The 21853-nt window shown below is 36.0% G+C and overlaps 2 protein-coding genes across 3 annotated transcripts; one reads left to right on the top strand and one right to left on the bottom strand.

Moving 5' to 3' along the window:
* Positions 1-1018: 1018 nt before the first annotated feature.
* On the bottom strand, positions 1019-11521 carry LOC125683245 (ras-related protein Rab-20-like). Its single transcript, XM_048924202.2, has 5 exons — positions 11333-11521; positions 4563-4656; positions 4066-4122; positions 3654-3766; positions 1019-2476 (listed from the first exon to the last, which is right to left on the bottom strand). Exons 1-5 carry the CDS (start codon positions 11356-11358, stop codon positions 2131-2133), a joined length of 636 nt encoding a protein of 211 aa, XP_048780159.1. The 5' UTR covers positions 11359-11521; the 3' UTR covers positions 1019-2130.
* Positions 11522-14086: 2565 nt separating this feature from the next.
* Positions 14087-21039, top strand: LOC125683227 (acetylcholinesterase-like). 2 transcript variants are annotated; one of them, XM_048924165.2, is made up of 4 exons: positions 14087-14151; positions 16691-18219; positions 18323-19951; positions 20288-21039. In XM_048924165.2, the coding sequence occupies exons 2-4, from the start codon at positions 16691-16693 to the stop codon at positions 20538-20540; spliced, it is 3411 nt and encodes a 1136-aa protein (XP_048780122.2). In that variant the 5' UTR covers positions 14087-14151; the 3' UTR covers positions 20541-21039. The 2 variants fall into 2 exon arrangements, with proteins under 2 accessions (XP_048780122.2, XP_048780121.2); XM_048924164.2 differs by lacking the exon at positions 14087-14151 and having other exon boundaries at positions 16180-18219.
* The last annotated feature ends 814 nt before the right edge of the window (positions 21040-21853 follow it).

Below are 21853 nucleotides of genomic sequence, written 5' to 3'. Positions count from 1 at the left end.
GTAGTGCAGATTCAAGTTTGTAGGGTGGGGGCCACAAAATGGGTTCAAAATTTTACATGGGATGTATATAAAAAAACAACTTTTAAAAACCTTCTCAAGGACCACTAGCCATGATTAGTCATGTAAATATGCAAGCATTCCTATGTAGTGCAGATTCATATTAGATCAAATCATGGCCCCAGCAGCTAAAATAAAGATTCAAAGTTTAAATGAAATTTTATATACAGTATTTAGGAAATTTAAAAAAATTCTTTTCAAATTATGGGATTAGGATGGGGCTGAAGACTTACATGATACATGAACATAGGGAGATAACCTTTAAAAATTCTTCTCTAGAACAGCAAGGCCATGTTCATGACACTGAAACCACCCTGTATTGTGTGGATTCAGTTCCGTTAAATCAATTGACCCCATTTGGCTAGGATGTGGTCTTGATATGGAGTCAGAATTTTTCATGAGAAAAGAAAGGGTAAACTTTTAAAAATCTTCTGAAGAACAGCAAGATCAAGTTGACTCAGGTGAGCGTTGTGACCCACAGGCCTCTCTGAATGAGTACTTAGAACAAGACAGCACTTTCAACAAATAGTGGCCTTGCAGGGAATGTGGTAATGCAGGGTTAGGTGAGCAAGTGCCTGCATGCAAAAAGCCAAATATGAAATACATGTAGTTTATAAATACAAGATGTCCATCTAAAAGGACCCTCCACTTTGAAGAGCTGACGTTTTTTTTTTATCATGGTCAGGAGCACATACATTGGCTACCACATGCAGTTTTTGTTTCAAAATTGCACACGAAATAATTTTAAAATATTTTGCAGTCAATCAGATTTACTAAGAATACAAATGACTTTTAGCGTTATTTTTTCCAGGACAAAAAAACCTGTGTCCTCAGATAACAGATAGGGGTTGTGGTATATTTTTCAGTTTTATGCAATCTTTGTTTCACATCTTTTTAGAATGTAATAAATGACGGATGAAGAAAGATGATGACTTTTCTTAAGAGACTGAATAACACTATCTGGGTATTGGTATGGCTTTAATATACTGGTTGGTACAAAACTTGAATAGTAAAATACACAGAAATATACTTTCACAATGGGTTCATTTTGAAACTACCTCTGGCTTCTATCGTCAAACCTGAAAAAATCAGTCATTGTCCTTCAAATTCACAATGATACTATCAGTGATTTTTGTATCTCCAATAAGATTAAAAGACGAAAAATACTGCAAGATCCTATATTTTCACGGGTGACTTAATTTCATTGTTTTTATTGTGTTGATATGTCCACAAATACTCTTTGATGAACAAGAGAAACTGAACTGTATAGCGAATATTAAACAACATTCAAGTCCCCATGCTTACAGTATTTTTTTCTTCAATACACCAAAAATCCACCAAACAAAAACTGGTGATTCTAAAATAATGTCTTGATTATTTCCCTTTTTCACCTCAAACCTACTCCTCCTGTTTTCAGGAGATTATAGGAAGTGACTTTACCATGTTTACAAGTCATTCAAAATAAATGCAATACACATCGACATGTATTTCTCACATAAAAATACAAGCATAAACAAAACAAAAGCAGAGAGATAACACAAAAGAAATGAAAAATATAAAAACATTTTCATTCACTGTACATAACACAAAATCTACTGGATGGTTTATAGTTTTTTCACATGAATATATCTGTAGATTTTTGATATAGCTACCTTAGTCTGTATGGTTTGCTAAAATATTCTGGCCAAAAAAACCGAACACTCTATTAGTAAGTGCTGTCTTAATTGGTCTTGCCTCCAATTTTCTCTCGTCATCAACTAACGTTTGGAACTATTTGGTCATTGTTTTATGAGTATAAAGTAAAACACACAGCGAAGTGCTGGGGATGAACAAAATTGAATCATTATAAATGTAATGCGTTACATTCAATAAGTTCATCATATATGTCAAAACTACAAGGAATAAAAGTCACTTCGCTATAAGCGTGAATTCATTATAAGCATGTTCACCATATTACCATCTTTTACTGTAGTACATTGTTTTATCAATATACACGGGAATTGTGATGAACATATGACAATTTATTGAACATAATTATGCAAAACAGAAATAGAGACTCTGAGGGAGCTCTAATCACTTATGGCAACACTTGCTTTGATTCGATTCACGTTTATAATTCAGGTCCACTGTGTCAGCATTCTTTGAATCACGGAGTTGTGCTGCAGACAACGGAAGGCAATGCTGAAAAATGTATTCAAAAACTTCCGTCACATTGTGTCCAGTTTTACTGGACGTTTCAAAGTATGGTTCATTGGGCAGTTTACTGATGTCAATTTTTTCATTGATTTCTCGGGCAAATTTCTTTCCCTCCTGAGTAGTCACTTCCCTCTGGTCTTCACCCAATGCATCCAGCTTCATGCCGACCACAACTTTGATACAGTCCTCATTGGCCGCATCTAACAGAGGAATAAACCGGGCCCTAAAAATTTCCATTTCAAACTAATTATTTTATTGCTGTACATGACATATATTAAATTAAATCAATCATTTCCATTATGTCTATAATGTTCCATATTATTTCCATATTTTAACCACATACAGTGGAAGTTATTAAAATAAAATATTAAAAGGCCCAAGTATTGCAGGCTACCTCACGATACGATGTGCATTGAGATATGAATATGCAATATGACATGCATCACAATACAGTTTTCATGACTTAAGATTTCTTAGTTTTCAGCTGTTTATAATAGTAATACATTTAGTAATCCTAAGACATTAATCACAAGACATTATACGATTATATTGCTGTTTTTGAGGTCAATACGATGATTTAGACACCTGAGGAGTACAATATTCACCGAGCCCGAAGGGCGAGGTGAATATTGTACTTCGAAGGTGGCTAAATCATCATATTGACCTAAAAAACAGCAATAATTGTTTTATTATATGATTAAATGATTAAAAAACCCTTCAAGATTGTTCTTTGCTTTAATTGTAAGTTTCAACAACCTATTTTTGGTCCTATGTGGAAAAAATAATTCCTTATGTTCACCTGGAAGGTCACGTGCAGGTAAACATAACGCAGTATGATTTCTACATTGTTGGATCTCAGCCAATTCGAGAGCTAGGAATTATTCAATCATATAATAAACTGTATTATGTAGTTCATTAACTATCCAAAAGTAACAAAATTACTAGAAGAATAGAGGTTAAAAATACTATCCAAATGTTTGGCACACTCGGAATCATTCCAGATTAATGATTAAATATCATCAGTATAATATCGACAATATGTGTCCCATACAGGCTTGTAATTAATATGATTAATATCATGATATCACACTGACAATATGTGTACTATACAGGCTTGTAATTAATATGATTAATATCATCAGTATCATGATATCACACTGACAATATGTGTACCATACAGGCTTGTAATCAATATGATTAATATCATCAGTATCATACCAACAATATGTGTACTATACAGGCTTGTATTTAATATGATTAATGTCATCAGTATCATGATATCATACCGACAATATGTGTACTATACAGGCTTGTTATAAATATGATTGATATATTGCCGTGTTGTTACACTTCTTAATATTACATGTATCTCAGTTTTTCAAAATTGATGGAAGACTTACCACAGAGATTCGAATGTGTTGACAATGGACATATCAAAAGCTAAGATGGCAGCGCCGGCATTCCTACAGTAAAACGTAGACAAACCTGTATATCGCTCATCTCCAGCCGTATCCTAAAAATGCAGAGGGATCATTTAATAAACATATATACGCCCGCTTCAGTCATAATATTTTGTCAAGTCCTTTTGGGTTACGCTTATTATAAAATCTATGCATAAAGTTAACATTAATATCAATCTAATTAAAATCAGATCCTAGAATATGCTCACAATCCCTACAATACGCAGAGTATATGGCGCGGATCTAAGAAGTCTGATTTTAATTACATTGACATTAATATTATTGATAACCTATCATACATTAATTATCATCAATGAACATTTAAAAAGTGCAGGTGACTAGATATTGTTACCCAGATAGCAATATTGTGAGGGCCCCACTGCTTCAGGAAGAAAGCTGCACCAATTGTCTGTAAAAATAAAACATCAAGTTTCCATCAGGACCAAAATTTCTCATATAACAACAATAATTCTATTAGCTATATAGGACCAATTTATATGTATTGTTAAATTTATCTTGATCTGTTTAAAAAATACAAAGTCTTATAAGTATTTGCTAGTGGTGTGTATTTCTTAAACTTGCAAAACGTTTCTGCTCAGCACCACATAATATTTCATATATGCATTACATGATTATATAAAATAATTCCTATTATAACTATTGCCAAATTTCTGTATATCTTTGTAAACATAAACTGTTCTACTGTGATTTGTGCGCTGATGCAAAAAAAAGAAAAGAAACTAAGAATAATAAAAAAAACATTGTCTCCAGACAATGGCTTAAAACTGAACATTTTGACGTTCTCTGGTCTAATAATGTGTTCATTGAATTCCATGGATCAAAGCTTACAGCTTCATGTTGTTTAAATTCTCCATCAATGTATCGGCCAATGAATGACGTCTTCCCAACACTATAGTCTCCCATGATGATCACTTTCAGATCCCTGAAAAAAAAAAATATTGTAACAGGAAGGGAGGAAATGCAATGGATCAGACTGGGATTTAAACCTGGCCCCCTGAATCTTTAGTCAGGTGCTCTACCAACTGAGCTATCCAGCCATTGGCCGTCGAACCCGTTAGATCACCACACTATTATGAATTCATGTAATGGTGGGTAGAACAAGCATTTCAAATTCATAATCAATACAACTATACAATTCCTTAAACTCTTAGAACTATTATCCTGTCTGGACAAGAGTTTCTCCAACCCTCCAAGTACAATATTTAACTGTCACTCAGATCTGTCCAAAATATATAGGGTCCATCTTCCAAGCCAGGTGTCTGATTCGCTTACTCTCATCTCAGATGAGAGTAAGCAAATCGAACACTTGGCTTGCGAAGATGTGTAGGGTCATGGAAGAACACATCAATACAGTGGCTATTGATCACCGTGCAAAGAATGTTTGTATAGCTATCAGGACTACAACTGCAGTGACAAAAATGAAAACATTTAAAAAATTGCATGGAAAATGGGGAGGGGAATTGAAAAGTTGGTAAAATAGTACATCTTCACTGTGTGTAGTCTGTGCACATGTCATACAAAGGCATGAAATGAAAATTTCTGTCATGATTATAGATAACTACACTATGTATCATCTTGGTGTATATTTAAACCATGAGTTTAACATTTTACAACTGCTCTTGCCATTGATGACACATTACCAAAACATTCTAATGGCCAGAATATTTTATTGATAAGTTTGGTTTCCAAAATGATTTTGCAATGAAAACTTTATAATCTTGAGTGTTGACAACTTGTATATTGCCAAATAAACATCATGATGACATCAAAATATCACACTATACATCATGATGACATCACAATGTCACACTATACATCATGATGGCATCACAATGACACACAATACACAATATAATGGTGACATCAGAAGAGAGCAACTGCCACATGAGCCATTCCTTGCTCTTACAATTTATTGACTGACAAACATGACAAGTTCTAGGAGAGGGGATATTACAATTTATTGACTGACGAGCATGGCAAGTTCTAGGAGAGGGGGTATTACAATTTATTGACTGACGAGCATGGCAAGTTCTAGGAGAGGGGATATTACAATTTATTGACTGACGAGCATGGCAAGTTTTAGGAGAGGGGATATTACAATTTATTGACTGACAAGCGTGGCAAGTTCTAGGAGAGGGGATATTACAATTTATTGACTGACAGGCATGACGAGTTCTAGGAGAGGTTACATGTATATTACAATTTATTGACTGACAAGCATGGCAAGTTCTAGGAGAGGGGATATTACAGTTTATTGACTGACAAGCATGGTGAGTTCTAGGAGAGGGGATATTACAATTTATTGACTGACAAGCATGGCAAGTTCTAGGAAAGGGGATTATAATTTATTGACTGACAAGCATGGTCAGTTCTAGGAGAGGGATATTACAATTTATTGACTGACAAGCATGGCGAGTTCTAGGTAAAGGGGATATTACAATTTATTGACTGACAATTAGCATGATGAGTTCTAGGAGAGGGGATATTACAATTTATTATATAGCTAATAAATAGTCTAATATAAAATCTGCGTAAAATCTAGAGAATGTTAGCGTTCAATATCCTGAGAATTTATTGAACACCAACTTTACATTGCGTAAATTGTATGTGCCCGAAACATTCCGAGTATGAGCGTTCAATATTGATGTTACCGTAACGACGTATAAACAAGCAAAAATGGCAGACGACGGTCCTCCGAATTTGACAGAGCCGGTATTTGATATTTACTTAAGCATTATGTTTTACTGTACATAAATTATGATGTCCCCATTTACAAAATCAGTTTGCTTCATGCATTAATGACGGGTTAAATATTGAACAGTTAAGAAATGCATGCTATTATTGCACACTGGCAATGTTGATGAATTCTCGTCTATTTTGGAGTAGTTTGAGTGAAAATGGATATAACTTAACAACCAAATACTTTAGCTATATAATAAAAGGGTTATTGAACTTATATAGGTGAATATTGGCACTCGTTGGCTGTCAAAATGCACTCGCAAGCTCGTGCATTTTGACAGCCAACGAGTGCCAATATTCACTGATATAAGTTCAATAACCCTATATTATTGACTGACAAGCATGCCGAGTTCTAGGGGAGAGCTAGGGGATATTACAATGATATTTGAAATAAATATGAGCATTAAAAGTGTTTGTATTTTGACATATGTATTGATGTGTTGATATTATGCAATGGAGCATAATGCCCTAACATTTGTCTGTGCACCATTGTATAATATTAGTACAATACAAATCTGTCAAAATATAAACACTTCAGTCCTTCACTGAATGCTGCAGAAATTCATTTGACAAATTGTGACTGTTGGAACTGGTTCTTTAAGTCGGCTAACCCTGAACAAATACAAGTTAGTATAAATGTAAGGAGTAGTTCATACAATGCACACAAATACTACCATTTGTATCATGCTTAAGGGGTTAGATTGTTTCCTTGTTTAGTTAATAAATATTGTGAAAGCATAACTTATAAGTACAAATAAACATTTACACAAATCAAATGCACAGAAGTGTTAGCCACCAAATCTGTTCCCTCTACAGATAACCTCAAACTCTAACTAATCAACCAACAAAAGGAGAATTTTCCTGTAATGCTATCACTGCTGGGAATTTAAGACACGTACCAGGCACTGAGACTTGATCAAGACTTTAAAACACAATGCACTCAGTGTATTATGACACAATCATTTATGAAATTTTCCATATCTTCACGGTGATTTTTTGAGATGCTTGAAGATAATTAAATTAGGGAACAAGAGGCTCAAAAGCTAAATTAATAATTAAAGTTAAAAGTATCACTGGAGCCTCAAGAGCTGTTAAATCTATGATAATTTCCCCGTTCTGAATATCTAAGCTAACTTCTAATATTCAGCACCAGTATCAAACAAGAAGTGTTTCTAAAACACAAATGACCCCAGAAGAGCCTCTACTGCAGATGAAAGAATTTACATAATTTTAGAAATTCAAGATTATACCATTAAAGTTAGATGTAAAGTTAATTTTTCTTTATATATAAATCCTTTGTTCAGCCACTAGCTATCAGGAATCCAATATGACGATTTGTGCAAATTAGCAAAACAGTACAATTTCTGGAGAGAGAGAGACAGACAAACAAAGAGAGAGAGAGGTCATGCATTGCCAACATCTTCAGAGCATTCACTGCCGCTAGAATGGAGTGTGCTAATTTTTCAACCACAAATCTGTTCAATGCCTTTATCGCAATTCACCTTTGAATTAGAACGCTTTACCCGATATAGTATTGCATTGTGTAATGACACAATTGAATGAGACGATTGAACAATTTGAATGACATGTTTGATGTAATACAACAAGAGTTTTCATTGGCCGATTACAGCCCGCCCACTTTCTCGAGTGGATTCAGTGTAGCTGGAGAACTGTACATAGCTCTCTGAAAAGATCCACCTCTTATAAAAACCTTTGATTTACGGGTCACAAAAAGCAGCGGACGGTTGAGGCCTGAAATCGGTGTATTCTTGTGTTGCTGTCTCATAAACTCAATATAAAAAAATCTTAACACATTTTCCTACTATATACTTGCGTCCAAACATACCTTCAAATATTCATTAAAGCCACACACCACCCGAAAACTCGCAGCTTCAAATGATTTCATTTGTTGACGTAGCCATGTTAGGTAGCCGGTCAATTCGAACTCTTGCTATTGGTATCTATTCATAAAATCGGTTGTAAGTTATGTATTCGCTCTTCATTTATTATCAACACGAATAATTAATAGAAATTAAAACATTTTTGTACCAATTTTTGTAATTAGGTAAAATAAGCTCTAGATGAACGAAAATGCTACATAAGCCCATTAGATGGAGATCGGCCGGCGCGGCCGCTCATGACTAATGAAAGCCGCACTGCCATGAGTTTAGCTTTTTGAGTAATTATCATTTAATAGGACTGGGGTGGTATATTATTTAAACAATTTAGTTAAAATATTTGTGGGGAATTAGTACACATCTAGACACTATTGTGCCAATATGGAAATGAACCGGGATTCGAATTGACTGGCTACCTAACATGGCTACGTCTACGAACGAAATCATCAAATGCTGTGATCGAGTTTTTGGGTCGTATGGGGTTTTAATAAATATTTGAAGGTATGTTTGGACACAAGTATAGTAGGAAAATATGTTAGGAATTTTTTTATATTAAATTTATGAGACAACAACACAAGAATACAACTTTTTCTCTTTCTTCCTTTGAAGTTTTTCTCCATCTAGCATCTGGCCGTCATGTTTTCAAATGCTGACTACTCCCGTATAAGGGAATTTGGGCGGACTTATACATATGGACCAATGAGAGTTTCTGTTGCATTTCGCAATTGTATTACAAACAGATTCAATTGTGTCGTCACACAACGCAATACTATATCGGCCAAAGCGTTCTAATTCAAAGGTGAATTGCGAGATCACAATTCTTTGTTATATGTAAACATTAAACAAGGCTCATACCATGTTTCTGTTTATATAAGGTTAGATATACTACTAAAAGTTTCATTTAAAGCAGATCTTTTTAAATTTACAAGTTAACTCTGAACACAATTAAATAGTTTCTATAGTGTTTTGGCACATCTCAATTTGCTTTTAAACATTCTATTTTCTATTAAGCAATCTATATGTAAACAAAAACATGGCATGGGCCTTGATTACATAACAAAGAATTGTGAGTGCTGTATCTCACTAGTAACTCAACAACTGACATTCAAATTTTTACTGACCATTAGAAATACCTTAGTTTAGTCCGAAATATCTGACATTTTCCTGGCTTTTTTATGATTTTGATATTTACCATGCCAGAAAACTGTCAGAACCGGCAGCATTACATAAACTGGAAATTTTGCGACAAAATTTCCAGTTTTAACAAGAGGTACTGTGAGCAATGCTCACTTTAGAATACCCCCCGCTTACCCCAATCTCCCAAAGGGTGTTGGTAATAGGTATAAACTACCTCTTTTCTGAGTGTCAACTTCTTATTTTCGCAAACTTCAGAATAAACTTCAGTATTATGATCCAAAAGGTATCTAGGAACACAGCATCTCCATGCGATGAAAAAAGCCGTTAAAGAATTTAAATGGAAACCATATAGTTACTTCGATGTCCAGTGCACTTGACCTTTGACCTTTTGACCCCAAAATTGATAGGGAACATCTTCATCCCATGGGTAGTCCATATGTATGATATGGTGACTGTAGGTGGAAAGGATAACGCTTTAAAGCTCGGAAACCATATTGCTACTTCGATGTCCAGTGCGCTTGACCTTTGACCTTTTGACCCCAAAATCGATAGGGAACATCTTCATCCCATGGGTAGTCCATATGTATGATATGGTGATGGTAGGTGGAAAGGATAACGCTTTAGAGCTCGGAAACCATATTGCTACTTCGATGTCCAGTGCGCTTAAACTTTGACTTTTTGACCCCAAAATCGATAGGGAACATCTTCATCCCATGGGTAGTCCATATATAAGTTATGGTGACGGTAGGTGGAAAGGATAATGCTTTAGAGCCCGGAAACCATTGCGTCTACAGACGGATGGACGGACAGACAGACGGACAACCCGTTTCCAGTATACCCCCCCCCCCCCACAACTTGTTGCGGGGTGTATAATTACATAATGGTGCCAGTTCTGACGTTTTCCTGGTGGAGGCAGCGAAATTTCCAGTTCATGTAATGGTGCGAATTCTGGCGGTTTCCTGGCATGGTAAATATCAAAGTCATAAAAAAAGCCAGGAAAACATCAGATGTTTTGGACTAAACTTAGTTCAGCATTGTGAGCAATAAAAATGGAAAAATAAAATTTGAAAAATTTCAGCTCAAATTGTGTCCCTGCTTCTTTAAAAAGGTGTGATTTTGAGTGAAAAATCTGTACAAAAGTTAGCAAAATGTAGTATAAAATCTACAGAATACCAATCATAAAATAGTTTTATACCTCTATAAAAGTATAATTCTGAGAAATATTTTCACAAATTCCATAATTCCATCGTTGTTGAGACCTTAAATATTTCATTATTTCTAAGGCAAAAAAAAAAAAAAACAACCCAAAAAACAAAACATATATATATATATATATATATATATATATATATTTGAAAAGTAATCAACATATTATATATATTATTATTATTATTATTATTATATGTTGGTTTCCACTTTCACCTAAAAAAAATTTAAGGGTTGTTATGTAGGCAGTTTTTTGTTGTTTTTATTTTATAGGTTGAATAATTTTCTAATGACTTAGTATTCTACAATGCATGAAATAAAGTGATTATTTAGTAATCAAATAAAATAATAATAAAAGATGCCAATTAGCAATGGCAATACTATATGACTTGGTTTCATCAACAACACATCTGTTTGACCTATTTCTGACCACAGTGCACAGCACTTTTGTCAGAGATCTGCCAAGCATATCGAAGTCTAACAGTAGGACGTGATATGTTATGCAATGAAAACAATGTACTTCACAGGTGTGGATAACATTGGGTTACCTAACATTACAAGACTGCAAAGACTTCACTGACAGACGTTCAACATTTTACCATTATCTGTACAACTTACGCTTTCTTCTTCGGACCTCCAGCCATCACGTCACTATTTTTCTTTCTTACAATTTTAAACTAAGTCTCGGCATTTCCAAGCATCTTCCCGTGAGCATTGTGTCACTATTTTTGTAAGTGACACACAGTCATCATACAATCATGTCACTCCCACCAGAAACACAAAACGGATATACAAATTGCTACGGAAGTTTCAAGACCAAACCCGTGAGCATTTAAAGGTTCCGGATTTCTCCTCTAAGTCGCGCATGTTTATCACAAGTAGAGTTGCACGTGAACAACTTTTAATAAAAGGATGTGATTTCAATGTCATATGAAATATATGACTATGGGTTTTTAACCCTACATGCCCGATTTTAGTGATATAATATATTACGATACGCGAAGTAGTGATGATCTGAACTGTACTAGTCTAATAAAGTCTATGACTTTACGACAATGCAGTTGCATATACACATGTACCATCAGTCAAAGAGTTGACATGGACGTCCAGAAGTTTGATGTTGTAAAAAATAGCGAATGATGTAAAATATCTAAATAGTTATCAATTGACAGGCGGTAAATAGGCCTATGTAGCGTTGAGAAAGTCGAGCCCTACTGAAAGTCCAAGGCGAACAGAAATTTGTACTACGTCGAATCCTAACCTATAGCTAGTTACACGTCGAGTATGAATAAAATTCTTACACCAATCACCGGTAATTATCATGAAAATAATTGAAGGGTATCAAAGAAATCGTTCGAGTCAACATTCATATGAGAACACCCCGTACACAATTGTTGATTTGTGATTTGGTTTTGCCATCATTACTTAGCGCACAGATGTAATAACTCATTCCCCTCCATAAATTAATTATGATATGATACATAATTTTTGCAAATTCTAGTGGGGTCCCGCATTCTCAACCTATCTAGACCGGCACACAATGTGAACTATTTAATATGTGTATCAATGTGAAATATTCATGTGTATCAATGTGAAGTATTCATGTGTATCAATGTGAAGTATTCATGTGTATCAATGTGAAGTATTCATGTGTATCAATGTGAACTATTTGTGTGTATCAATGTGAACTATTTATGTGTATCAATGTGAAGTGTTTGTGTGTATCAATGTGAAGTATTCATGTGTATCAATGTGAAGTATTCATGTGTTTCAATGTGAAGTATTCATGTGTATCAATGTAAAGCATTCATGTGTATCAATGTAAATTATTCATGTGTAAAATGTGAAGTATTCATATGTATCAATGTGAAATATCAATGTGAAGTATTCATGTGTAAAATGTGAAGTATTCATCAATCTAATTAAAATTAGATGTTAGATCCGCTCACATACTCGCTACATGTGTAGCGAGTATGTGAGCGGATATAACGTCTAATTCTAATTAGATTGAGTATTCATATGTATCAATGTGAACTATTTATGTGTATCAATGTGAAGTATTCATATGTATCAATGTGAAGTATTCATGTGTATCAATGTGAAGTATTCATGTGTATCATTGGGAAGTATGTGAAGTATTTATGTGTATCAATGTTAATTATCCGTGTTCACGAATCAATGTGAAGTATTTGTGTGTATCAATGTGACATATTTGTGTCACGGGCAGTGCCTGTGATTTGTGTGTATCATTGTGAAGTAATTGTGTGTATCAGTTTAAACAAATTCAGGTGTATCATTGTAAAACATTAAATTGTAAATCATTCACGTTTATTATTGTAAATCATCAATATGTATCATTGCAAATCATTCAAGGTTATCATTATAAATCACCGCCGCGGTGGTCTAGAGGTTAGAGCGTTCGCCCCGAATGCGGAAGGCCGGGGTTCGAATCCCGGCCATGCCAGACCTAAGTTGATAAAACAGAGAGACCAAACGCTCGGCATGAAGTGTGAATGTCACGGGTCCTCGGAGATAACCTTAAAAACGGATGTCCCGTGTCACAGTAGGTGTGGCACGCTAAAGAACCCTCACTGCTCAATAGCCGTAAGCGCAGAGCATAGACCCAAATTTGGAACCCTTCACCGGTCTTGGTGACCTCTCCATATGAGTGAAAAATTCTCGAGTGAGACGTTAAACAAGTTACAATCAATCAGTCATTGTAAATCATTCATGTGTATCATCATAAATCATTCACGTGTATTATTGTAAATCATTCGTGTGTATCATTGTAATTTATTCATGAGTTTCATTGTAAATCATTCACGTGTATCATTTTAAATCATTCATGTTTACCATATCAGAGTCAGCTGGGCTGTATCTTTTATAATACATAGTGACATATTGTGTGATATTAATCGTGGATGATACGACGGTAAACACCATGGAAATCAGTTTCACCTCGCCGTTTGTGGGGTTAGTCAACCTGGCACATTTTTCAGACGGTCAGTAACAAAATTAACAACTAATAGTATAGCTTTTGTGTCTGAAAACATTCAATAACGAACCTCTCTCGGATGTACGTCACTATGTCTCCTCATTGCTTTAATGTATTACAGTATACCGTCATCGAAAAATAATATACAATTTTACACCCTAATTTACCCACATACATGTAGAACAACTTACACCCAGTTGTAAATATAGATGTGAGCATGTTTTGTACACATTCTGAATTTCATAAATGTCCTTTCAATGTCAAATGAACACAAAGCTCTTTCAGCTTATATGGTCGTGGATATCTTCTCCTAGCAACAAAAATATCTGTCACCATAAAATGTGGCTCTCAGCAGAAATTAATCCATCTCCCCGGTGTAATCTGGTATACGGAGTTTACAGTTATTTTAGCCTCATGCTACTGCATACGAAACCACTGAAAGGTAAGCGTTAAATAACATGAAACTGGTTGCGAGTAAACGTTGTTTTTAAAACAGTTTTGCGACGAAATGCTGTATAGAGCGAGGGAATCGACACCGATGTCAATTTAAGGACACCGATGTCAATTAAAGGATACTGTTGTCGCTTAAGGAGGTATGCTACACCAGAGAAATTTGATGTAGATGAAAAGTGGAGGATATGTACAGCAATATTTTGAAGTTGAAAATTTTCAAATTTACTTTATTTTGTCCAAAAAAAAAAAAAAAAAAAAAAAAGCAGTAGAAGGTAATCTGAAAAAAATTTAAAACCCATGCTGGACTCGAACCTGCGACATACAGTTCATCAGTCGGTATTCTAACCTACTGAGCTACCCGGCTGTGTATTTAAATGGAAAAGGAAAAGTCAGATATTGCTGATATCGATTTTTTCATCCATGTTTTTAAATGAAGTCAGCCATTATGACGATGTAGAGTACTACCTTAAGGACGCTAATGTTAATATCACATACATGTACACATGCAACAGATGTGAATCTTAACAATAAAATATGTAAGGATGGAACTGCATATGTGGCTGTAACATTTAACACTAGAATGGAGTCAAAGGGAACCTATCTTATACGGGATAGTTTCGGGTACCCGTAAAATGCGAAACGAAAACGAAATCTACCGAAACGAAAAAAAAAAAAAAAAAACAACAAAAAAACACCGAACAAAATCTAACGAAACAGATTGTATAACCTATCTATTTAATTATGATAATAAAATTAGCATCAAACATTGTTTGAAGAAACTGGTGTCTGTGAAAGCAGGAAGACGTGTATAACATCTTATCTCTTACTGCTGAGGTGCAAGTACTTTCAATAATAGAAATATTATATAGTACAATATTATACGAATACAATTCGGTAAGGTATACATGTACATTATTAGATATCATTATGCATTACGTCTAGAGATAACTCTATTTCATACAAATACATATGTATTATAAAATCATCATAATTTATAATGAAAAATATCAAGCAAGCGCCTGTGGGTACGACCCCATTTTTCCGGCTTTGTCATTTTCCGACCCATCCACCCCCTTCTCCCACCGATTGTGACAACAGGCCTATGTTGTAAAATAGAAAAAATGCGTATATACTGAAAAAGACGAATTATGATTTAATTAACCTCTCAAATTTTATTACTTTTTACTGGCTGTCGCTAAAAGAAACGATTTTATGAGCGTAACCAAGGAATGAGAGAATAATATGAGTCTTTTGGCTTGTTTCTCAATCTATTACATGTATAAGACATTGTTTGTAAACATTATTATCGAATTATTTACGAATAAATACTGTATAAACTAAGGAATAAGAGGTTTTCACCACCACCACCCCTCCCGAAAACAACATTGAAAAAAAAATTCGCAACAAATTTCCCCAAACATAGCCTGTTTTGCATCGGACTTGCTTTTAATGGAACTTTATATTTTTAGGATGATATTGGACTTGAGAATTTGATTTTAGTTTTACACCTGGTATGATATAGATAATATGTACATGTATCACATTTTTAAAGCGAACGAGTCTGGTGTGTATAAAAGGTTTGCTTCATTTGGGATCGATTTATTTTTATGCATTTTAAAAAAATATAAACTACATGTAGATTAAAGTACTAACATATCATATAGTTGACCCATTCGTTACGTTAAACGGAACAGCCAATGCATCCTTTGGCCTTAATGACGCTCCATATTTGGTAATGAACCGGATCGAACTAGTTTGCAAGAAACATGCATTCATTGTCGCAGATGAAAGCAATATAAGAGAAGATAGTCAGTGAATGTAAATATTAACTTACACATGTATGACAAACGGGCTGACTTCAGTTTCTCCATCGTCAATTTCCCATATTTATGTAGCAATATTCCATTATCACCTGCATGTGGTGTTTATATGTCTCTCAACTGATTCGATAAGCGACAGCATGCTCTGTGTATGTTCACTTTTTAAACTGAGAACAGAGTCAAACAACGGTAGCACATAAGCCCGGACCTACATATAATTTTCACACACAAAAATGAATTCAGTCGAGTTCACCATACCATCTAGGTAAGGGTACAAAACCCCAACAAAAATAAAGTTCAATTATTGTTCATGCATATTCATTATTTTCTGTATCCCGAATTTAATCTTAATTTTAATATGAAATTTTTGACTAGGCTATAATCAGGGGATTAAAACGTTCTCTCAAGTCTGAATCAATATGAAGATATAGCAGCCATCTTATGGCATTTCAGAATGCTTCCATCCGTTTTCGGCAAGGAGGCATCACCCCCTGGACCCTCTACCAGGGCATCATTTGTTACGCCCCTGGAGACAGGCTATTGACAACCACGTTGATGTTATAGGGGGATCATAAGCCTCGATTAGAGTGACTCTGTTGTCGATGTCTTATTTACAAATACAACCTGTCATCATCTGCTGTACGACTGGAGACAGTTATGAAGAGTATTATGGTTTACCGTATTTACAAACTTCATATTCTATTGCAGATGGCGCTGGAATATTGCCAAGTATCCACTTTAATTAACATTCTTTTTGTTGTGACCTTGTCCCAAACATCTGGAATCACCATCGACACTAGACTGGGACGGATTGAAGGCGTCACCGCTGTGGTAAATAACGTCAACATTCATCAGTTCCTGGGTGTACCATTCGCCAAACCTCCCATCGGAGCGCGTCGGTTCCAGAAACCGCAACCTTATGGAAATTGGACAGGGACACTGAGAGCTACAGAGTTTGGACCGTCATGTATGCAGTATATTCGTGATAATGACAAACGATTGATTCCTAATCTCAACATTACAGAGGACTGTCTTCAGCTGAACGTTTTTGTCCCACGTAATATCAGCAAACAAAATAATCTCACCGTCATGGTGTGGGTACATGGTGGGGGGTTTACAAACGGTCAGGGCACGATGTTCAACAGCTCTTACCTGGTCTCGCTCACTGACGTCATAGTTGTTACCATTAACTACCGACTGAATGTTTTTGGATTCCTCTATGCGGGTCACGACACCAGTTATAAGGGACATTATGGACTTTTTGACCAACAGTTAGCTTTCAAATGGGTAAAAGACAACATCGTAGATTTTGGTGGAAATCCAAACAGTATAACTATTTTTGGAGAATCTGTCGGGGGTATCTCGGTAACTTTACAAAGCATCCTTCCAAGTAATCTAGGTTTATTCCATCGTGTCATTGCAGAAAGTGGGTCAATCATAAAGTCTGCGGACATCAGTGGTACAGACACACTGACTTTAATGAAAAAAACTGCCAAACTTCTAAATTGCTCAAATCCAACTGTTGAAGAGACGATAAAATGCTTGCAATCTGTTAATGCATCTTACCTGATGGCAAAATATCACGAAGCAATGCCATCACGATTTAGGTTTTCATTTACTCCCGGAGGAGAACTCTTAAACGAAACTCTTTTCAGCGATTTGAAAAATAAAGAGTCATTAACCTTCCAAATGTTTCAGAATATCGACATAATGGCGGGTAACAATGTGGGGGAAGCTGGCTTGGAGTACTTTGATTTAGATGGTCATCAAAAAGCTTGGAAATTCAATGTTTCCTTGGGCATTCCTGAAAATATTCTGTGCGATCACGTTATACCAGCTATATCAAAAGACTTGATACGTGGTTGTGATGATTTGACTGTTGCGATATGTCACAATTATTTGCAGAACTTGTCAGCTTCTGCTTCTCTTCAGGATCAAACACAGGCCGCGGCAGATTTGTATGCGGATGCTTCGTTGCATTATCCAACATACCACTTACTTCAGTTGCATTCAAAGGCGACAAGCAACAGAACTTACCTATATTCTTTTTCACACAAGCCCATGTGGGAACTTATACAGAACAGACCAGCGTGGCTACGAGGACCGAATCACGCCTCGGAGCTAGCCTTTGTATTTGGGCTCAAGGACTGGTATCCAAAGAACGTGACCCCGTCATCTGCAGAACTCGACTTGTCGCACTCCATGATGGTTATGTGGACCAACTTTGCCAAATATGGGTATTTTTGTAGAACTTCAAACTTCTTATTCATTCCTTGAGTGATTCTGGAATTATAGTCACTGTTGATCAATGTAAATTTTAAGTTTACAATTGTATTTCAGAAACCCAAACTTCGCTAATGACACTCGATGGAAAACGTTTGACCAAAGAAACCAAAACTATATGGGCCTTGACATACCTTTAACACCAGGTGTATCTTTATATGGACACAGGATGCGTTTCTGGAATGAGGAGGTTCCACGTGTGGTGGATGCATGTAGGGATGACACTTATGTAGTTCCAACTTCCATAGGGAAAATTCGCGGACTCGTAACAGAAGTAGATTCTCATAAAATTTTGCAATTCAGAAAAATACCATATGCTATGCCACCGGTGAAGAATTTAAGATTTGCTAAACCAGTTTCAATCACTCCTTGGGAAGGGACTCTAAATTCTACCGTCTTTGGACCCTCCTGTATTCAATTTCTAGACAAAAATAATCCCAGACTCCCAAATGTAAATATGTCTGAAGATTGTCTCTATTTGAACATCTACGTGCCATTTCCCATCCGACAGTCTTCAAGGAAAGCTGTGATGATTTGGATCCATGGAGGAGGATTCACTGGGGGTCAAGGCACTTCTCTTGACGGAAGCCGTCTAGCTCTCAAAGGTGACGTCATTGTTGTTACCATCAATTACCGATTAAATATCTTTGGATTCCTCAGCACTGGTAGTTCAAACATAAAAGGTAACTACGGATTGTACGACCAGCAACTTGCCATCAGATGGGTAAATGAATACATTCTGCCTTTTGGGGGAGATCCACAGAAAATAACGTTATTCGGAAATTCCGCTGGTGGAGTATCCACCACATTACAAGGGGTCATACCGAGCAATCAAGGACTGTTTCAAAGAGTGATTGCTGAAAGTGGATCGTTCCTAGCTCGACGTGACTATCAAAGCAAAACAATTGAGACGTCCAAGCAAGTAAATGAAAAACTTCAATGTCCAAGTACCCCTGATACAGAGATGCTAAAATGTCTCCGGTCAAAGAACGCAACTGATTTGTTGAATACTTGGCTCCGTATTGCCTGGAATCACTCCGGTATCTACTCAATGACGACATCGATTGGTCCAATCACAGACGGTGAACTTATTCCCGAATCTCCCGATTCTGCAACTATAAATTATAAGTCACCGATGTACAGACAGTTCAGCAGCATTGACCTCCTTGTTGGCACAAACACTGCTGATTCTGTACTGCTTTATTTTAATTTGCAACCCTATGCTTCAAGATTTGAATTTAACATATCTGAAGGCATTCCAACCAGAATAGTTTGTGATGAAATGGCACCTGCAATTGTGAGGGAAATATTCGAGATAAAATGTCCAGCTTTGATCGCCGCTATATGTAAGCAGTATACACCAAAACAATCGGCGACACTTCAAGATCAGTCTCAGATGGCTGCAGATCTATATGGAGATTTTCTGGAGGACGTACCTACTATCAAATCACTCAACTCCCATTCACCCTCGGCAAGGTCAACATTCCAGTACTTATTTTCACACAGACCTAATTGGGAGGTGATTGGCGAGCACCCATCATGGTTAAAAGGAGCAAACCATGCGTCTGAAATACCCTTCGTATTCGGACTAAAGACTTTTTATCCATCAAATGTCAAAATAACGCCAGAAGAACAGGCACTCGAAGATCAAATAATGGAGTACTGGACAAATTTTGCCAAATTTGGGTGAGTTTCACTGATTTCAGAAAATTTTATTACATAACACTACTGTTGCATTTCCCTGGGTGTTGATTCTAATGTCCAGGGGTCCGTGTTTGCCCAACTATCTATTTTGTATTGCTTGTATGAGTTATGAGATTGATCACTGTTCGTTATCCTCACCTTGCACACTGTGGAAAAGTCCATGCATCCATCATCTATTTTCAAAAATAATCAGCGATACATTAGTATTGTTTTCACATGATGCTAAATTGTTTGATTCCGCTATTGCAATCAATTTTGACAATTATACTTTTGTTTTTTCCACTTATGAAATTGCATAAGTGCTTATCTCGATTTCAGAAACCCGAATGGAAACTCCAAAGGCAGCTGGAAATCCTACACCCTCAAAGAAAAAGAGTACAACAATCTAGATCTTAATATAACAATGTCATCAATGTTATATAAAAACAGAGTTGATTTTTGGATGTCTGCAGTCCCCAATATTGTAAAGAGCTGTCACTCACAATCTGTAAACTTCGCCTATAGTATCCATGCTAACATCTCATTATTTGCTGGATTTATAACAGTTATCATCAGGTGCTTACGTTATTGAAATGTCTGACTTATCAAATGTTCAACGAGAGCACATTGTCAATCATTTATATTTGTTAAAATTGATAATAAGTCTCTAATACTACATGTGTAAAATACAACTGATAGTGCATATCTAATGGTACAGAGAGCAGTTACGTTGGACAGGGGGGGGGGGGGGGGATCTGAAGTCACTTTACGTACACTGAGGAGACCCATCCTGGACGTGTAATGTGAGAAGAAAAAATCTCTTGTGGCCTTCAATTCGACATTTATTAGATATATCGCAGTGGCGTAGCTAGGTTTGGAATATGTGTAAGCAGGGGTACCGCCCCCAGAAGCTGAGGACATTTTTCGTAATATGTAATAAAAATTTAACGAAAATATTTGTAAGCACGTGCATACAGTGCTACAGTGTAGCTACGCCACTGTATCTATTACAAATGTAACAATGATAATTTTCATTCATATCTTGATTTAATATATCCCAGTGAACTCGAAATAAAAGACACCACAGAGTCGTTCACTTCTGCTTCATATTTAGATATCTTATGGAAAGTAGATATCAACGGCAAACTAACAACTCAACTTCATGACAAACGGGATGATTTCAGCTTCCCATATTTATAAAGCAATATTCCATTATCTCCTATTATGGTGTTTATATCTCTCAGCTGATTTGATACGCAAGAGTTTGTTCTGCGTATGGTCAGTTTTTAAATCGAAGCAGGCTACTGCAAAACAAGTTGATGGTGCAGGGTTTCCAACAGTCTCGTTTAAAGTCAGCATTTCGCAAACCCTATGGTCGTTATAACGCTCTAGTTTGCCAATACAACCTATCATGAGGTCAAATTCTGTCTGATGTGTTTCATACCGATTGTAAGGCCGTTCTTTACACACTTATTTTGACTACGGATAATTCCGTTTACCTGATCAAGATAAATCGGACTCCTCCTAAGTATGAATGTCTGAATGTATTCGGTGTGTACGTAGAGGTGGGAATTGTTGGACTATATATATTAGGTGTTCACATAAAGGTAACCCGAGGGCAGACTATTTTATGTTTGGATAAAGGCTAACGCATGGACTGCATTGAGAAAAATCGGCAGGAATTTGTGGACTGTATTTGGTCTGTACATAAAGGTAAAGTGACTGGAGTATTTTGGTTGTGGTACTGTACATAAAGGTAAAGTGACTGGAGTGTTTTGGTTGTGGTACTGTATAATGATCGAAACTTGTGGACTGTATTGAGTGTGTACATAAAGAAAACGTGACGGGGACCTATTATAACCTGTATTGGATGTTAGATGAAGGAAAACTGATGGGAACTTATGG

The sequence above is a fragment of the Ostrea edulis genome, chromosome 6 (assembly GCF_947568905.1).
Source record: "Ostrea edulis chromosome 6, xbOstEdul1.1, whole genome shotgun sequence".
Taxonomy (NCBI): Eukaryota; Metazoa; Mollusca; class Bivalvia; order Ostreida; family Ostreidae; genus Ostrea; species Ostrea edulis.
This window is presented reverse-complemented; position numbering and strand designations above follow the sequence as displayed.

What these genes read in the sequence shown, in the direction of transcription:
- LOC125683245 (XM_048924202.2), bottom strand. Translation starts at nt 11,358, where the DNA reads ATGGCTGGAGGTCCGAAGAAGAAAGC. An exon ending in CTCACAATATTGCTATCTGG is followed by an intron (nt 3,767 to 4,065) that starts GTAACAATATCT and finishes CTGCATTTTTAG; the next exon opens with GATACGGCTGGAGATGAGCG. An exon ending in AACACATTCGAATCTCTGTG is followed by an intron (nt 2,477 to 3,653) that starts GTAAGTCTTCCA and finishes GGAAATTTTTAG; the next exon opens with GGCCCGGTTTATTCCTCTGT.
- LOC125683227 (XM_048924164.2), top strand. Translation starts at nt 16,640, where the DNA reads ATGAAGAGTATTATGGTTTACCGTATTTACAAACTTCATATTCTATTG. An exon ending in ACCAACTTTGCCAAATATGG is followed by an intron (nt 18,220 to 18,322) that starts GTATTTTTGTAG and finishes ATTGTATTTCAG; the next exon opens with AAACCCAAACTTCGCTAATG. An exon ending in ACAAATTTTGCCAAATTTGG is followed by an intron (nt 19,952 to 20,287) that starts GTGAGTTTCACT and finishes TCTCGATTTCAG; the next exon opens with AAACCCGAATGGAAACTCCA.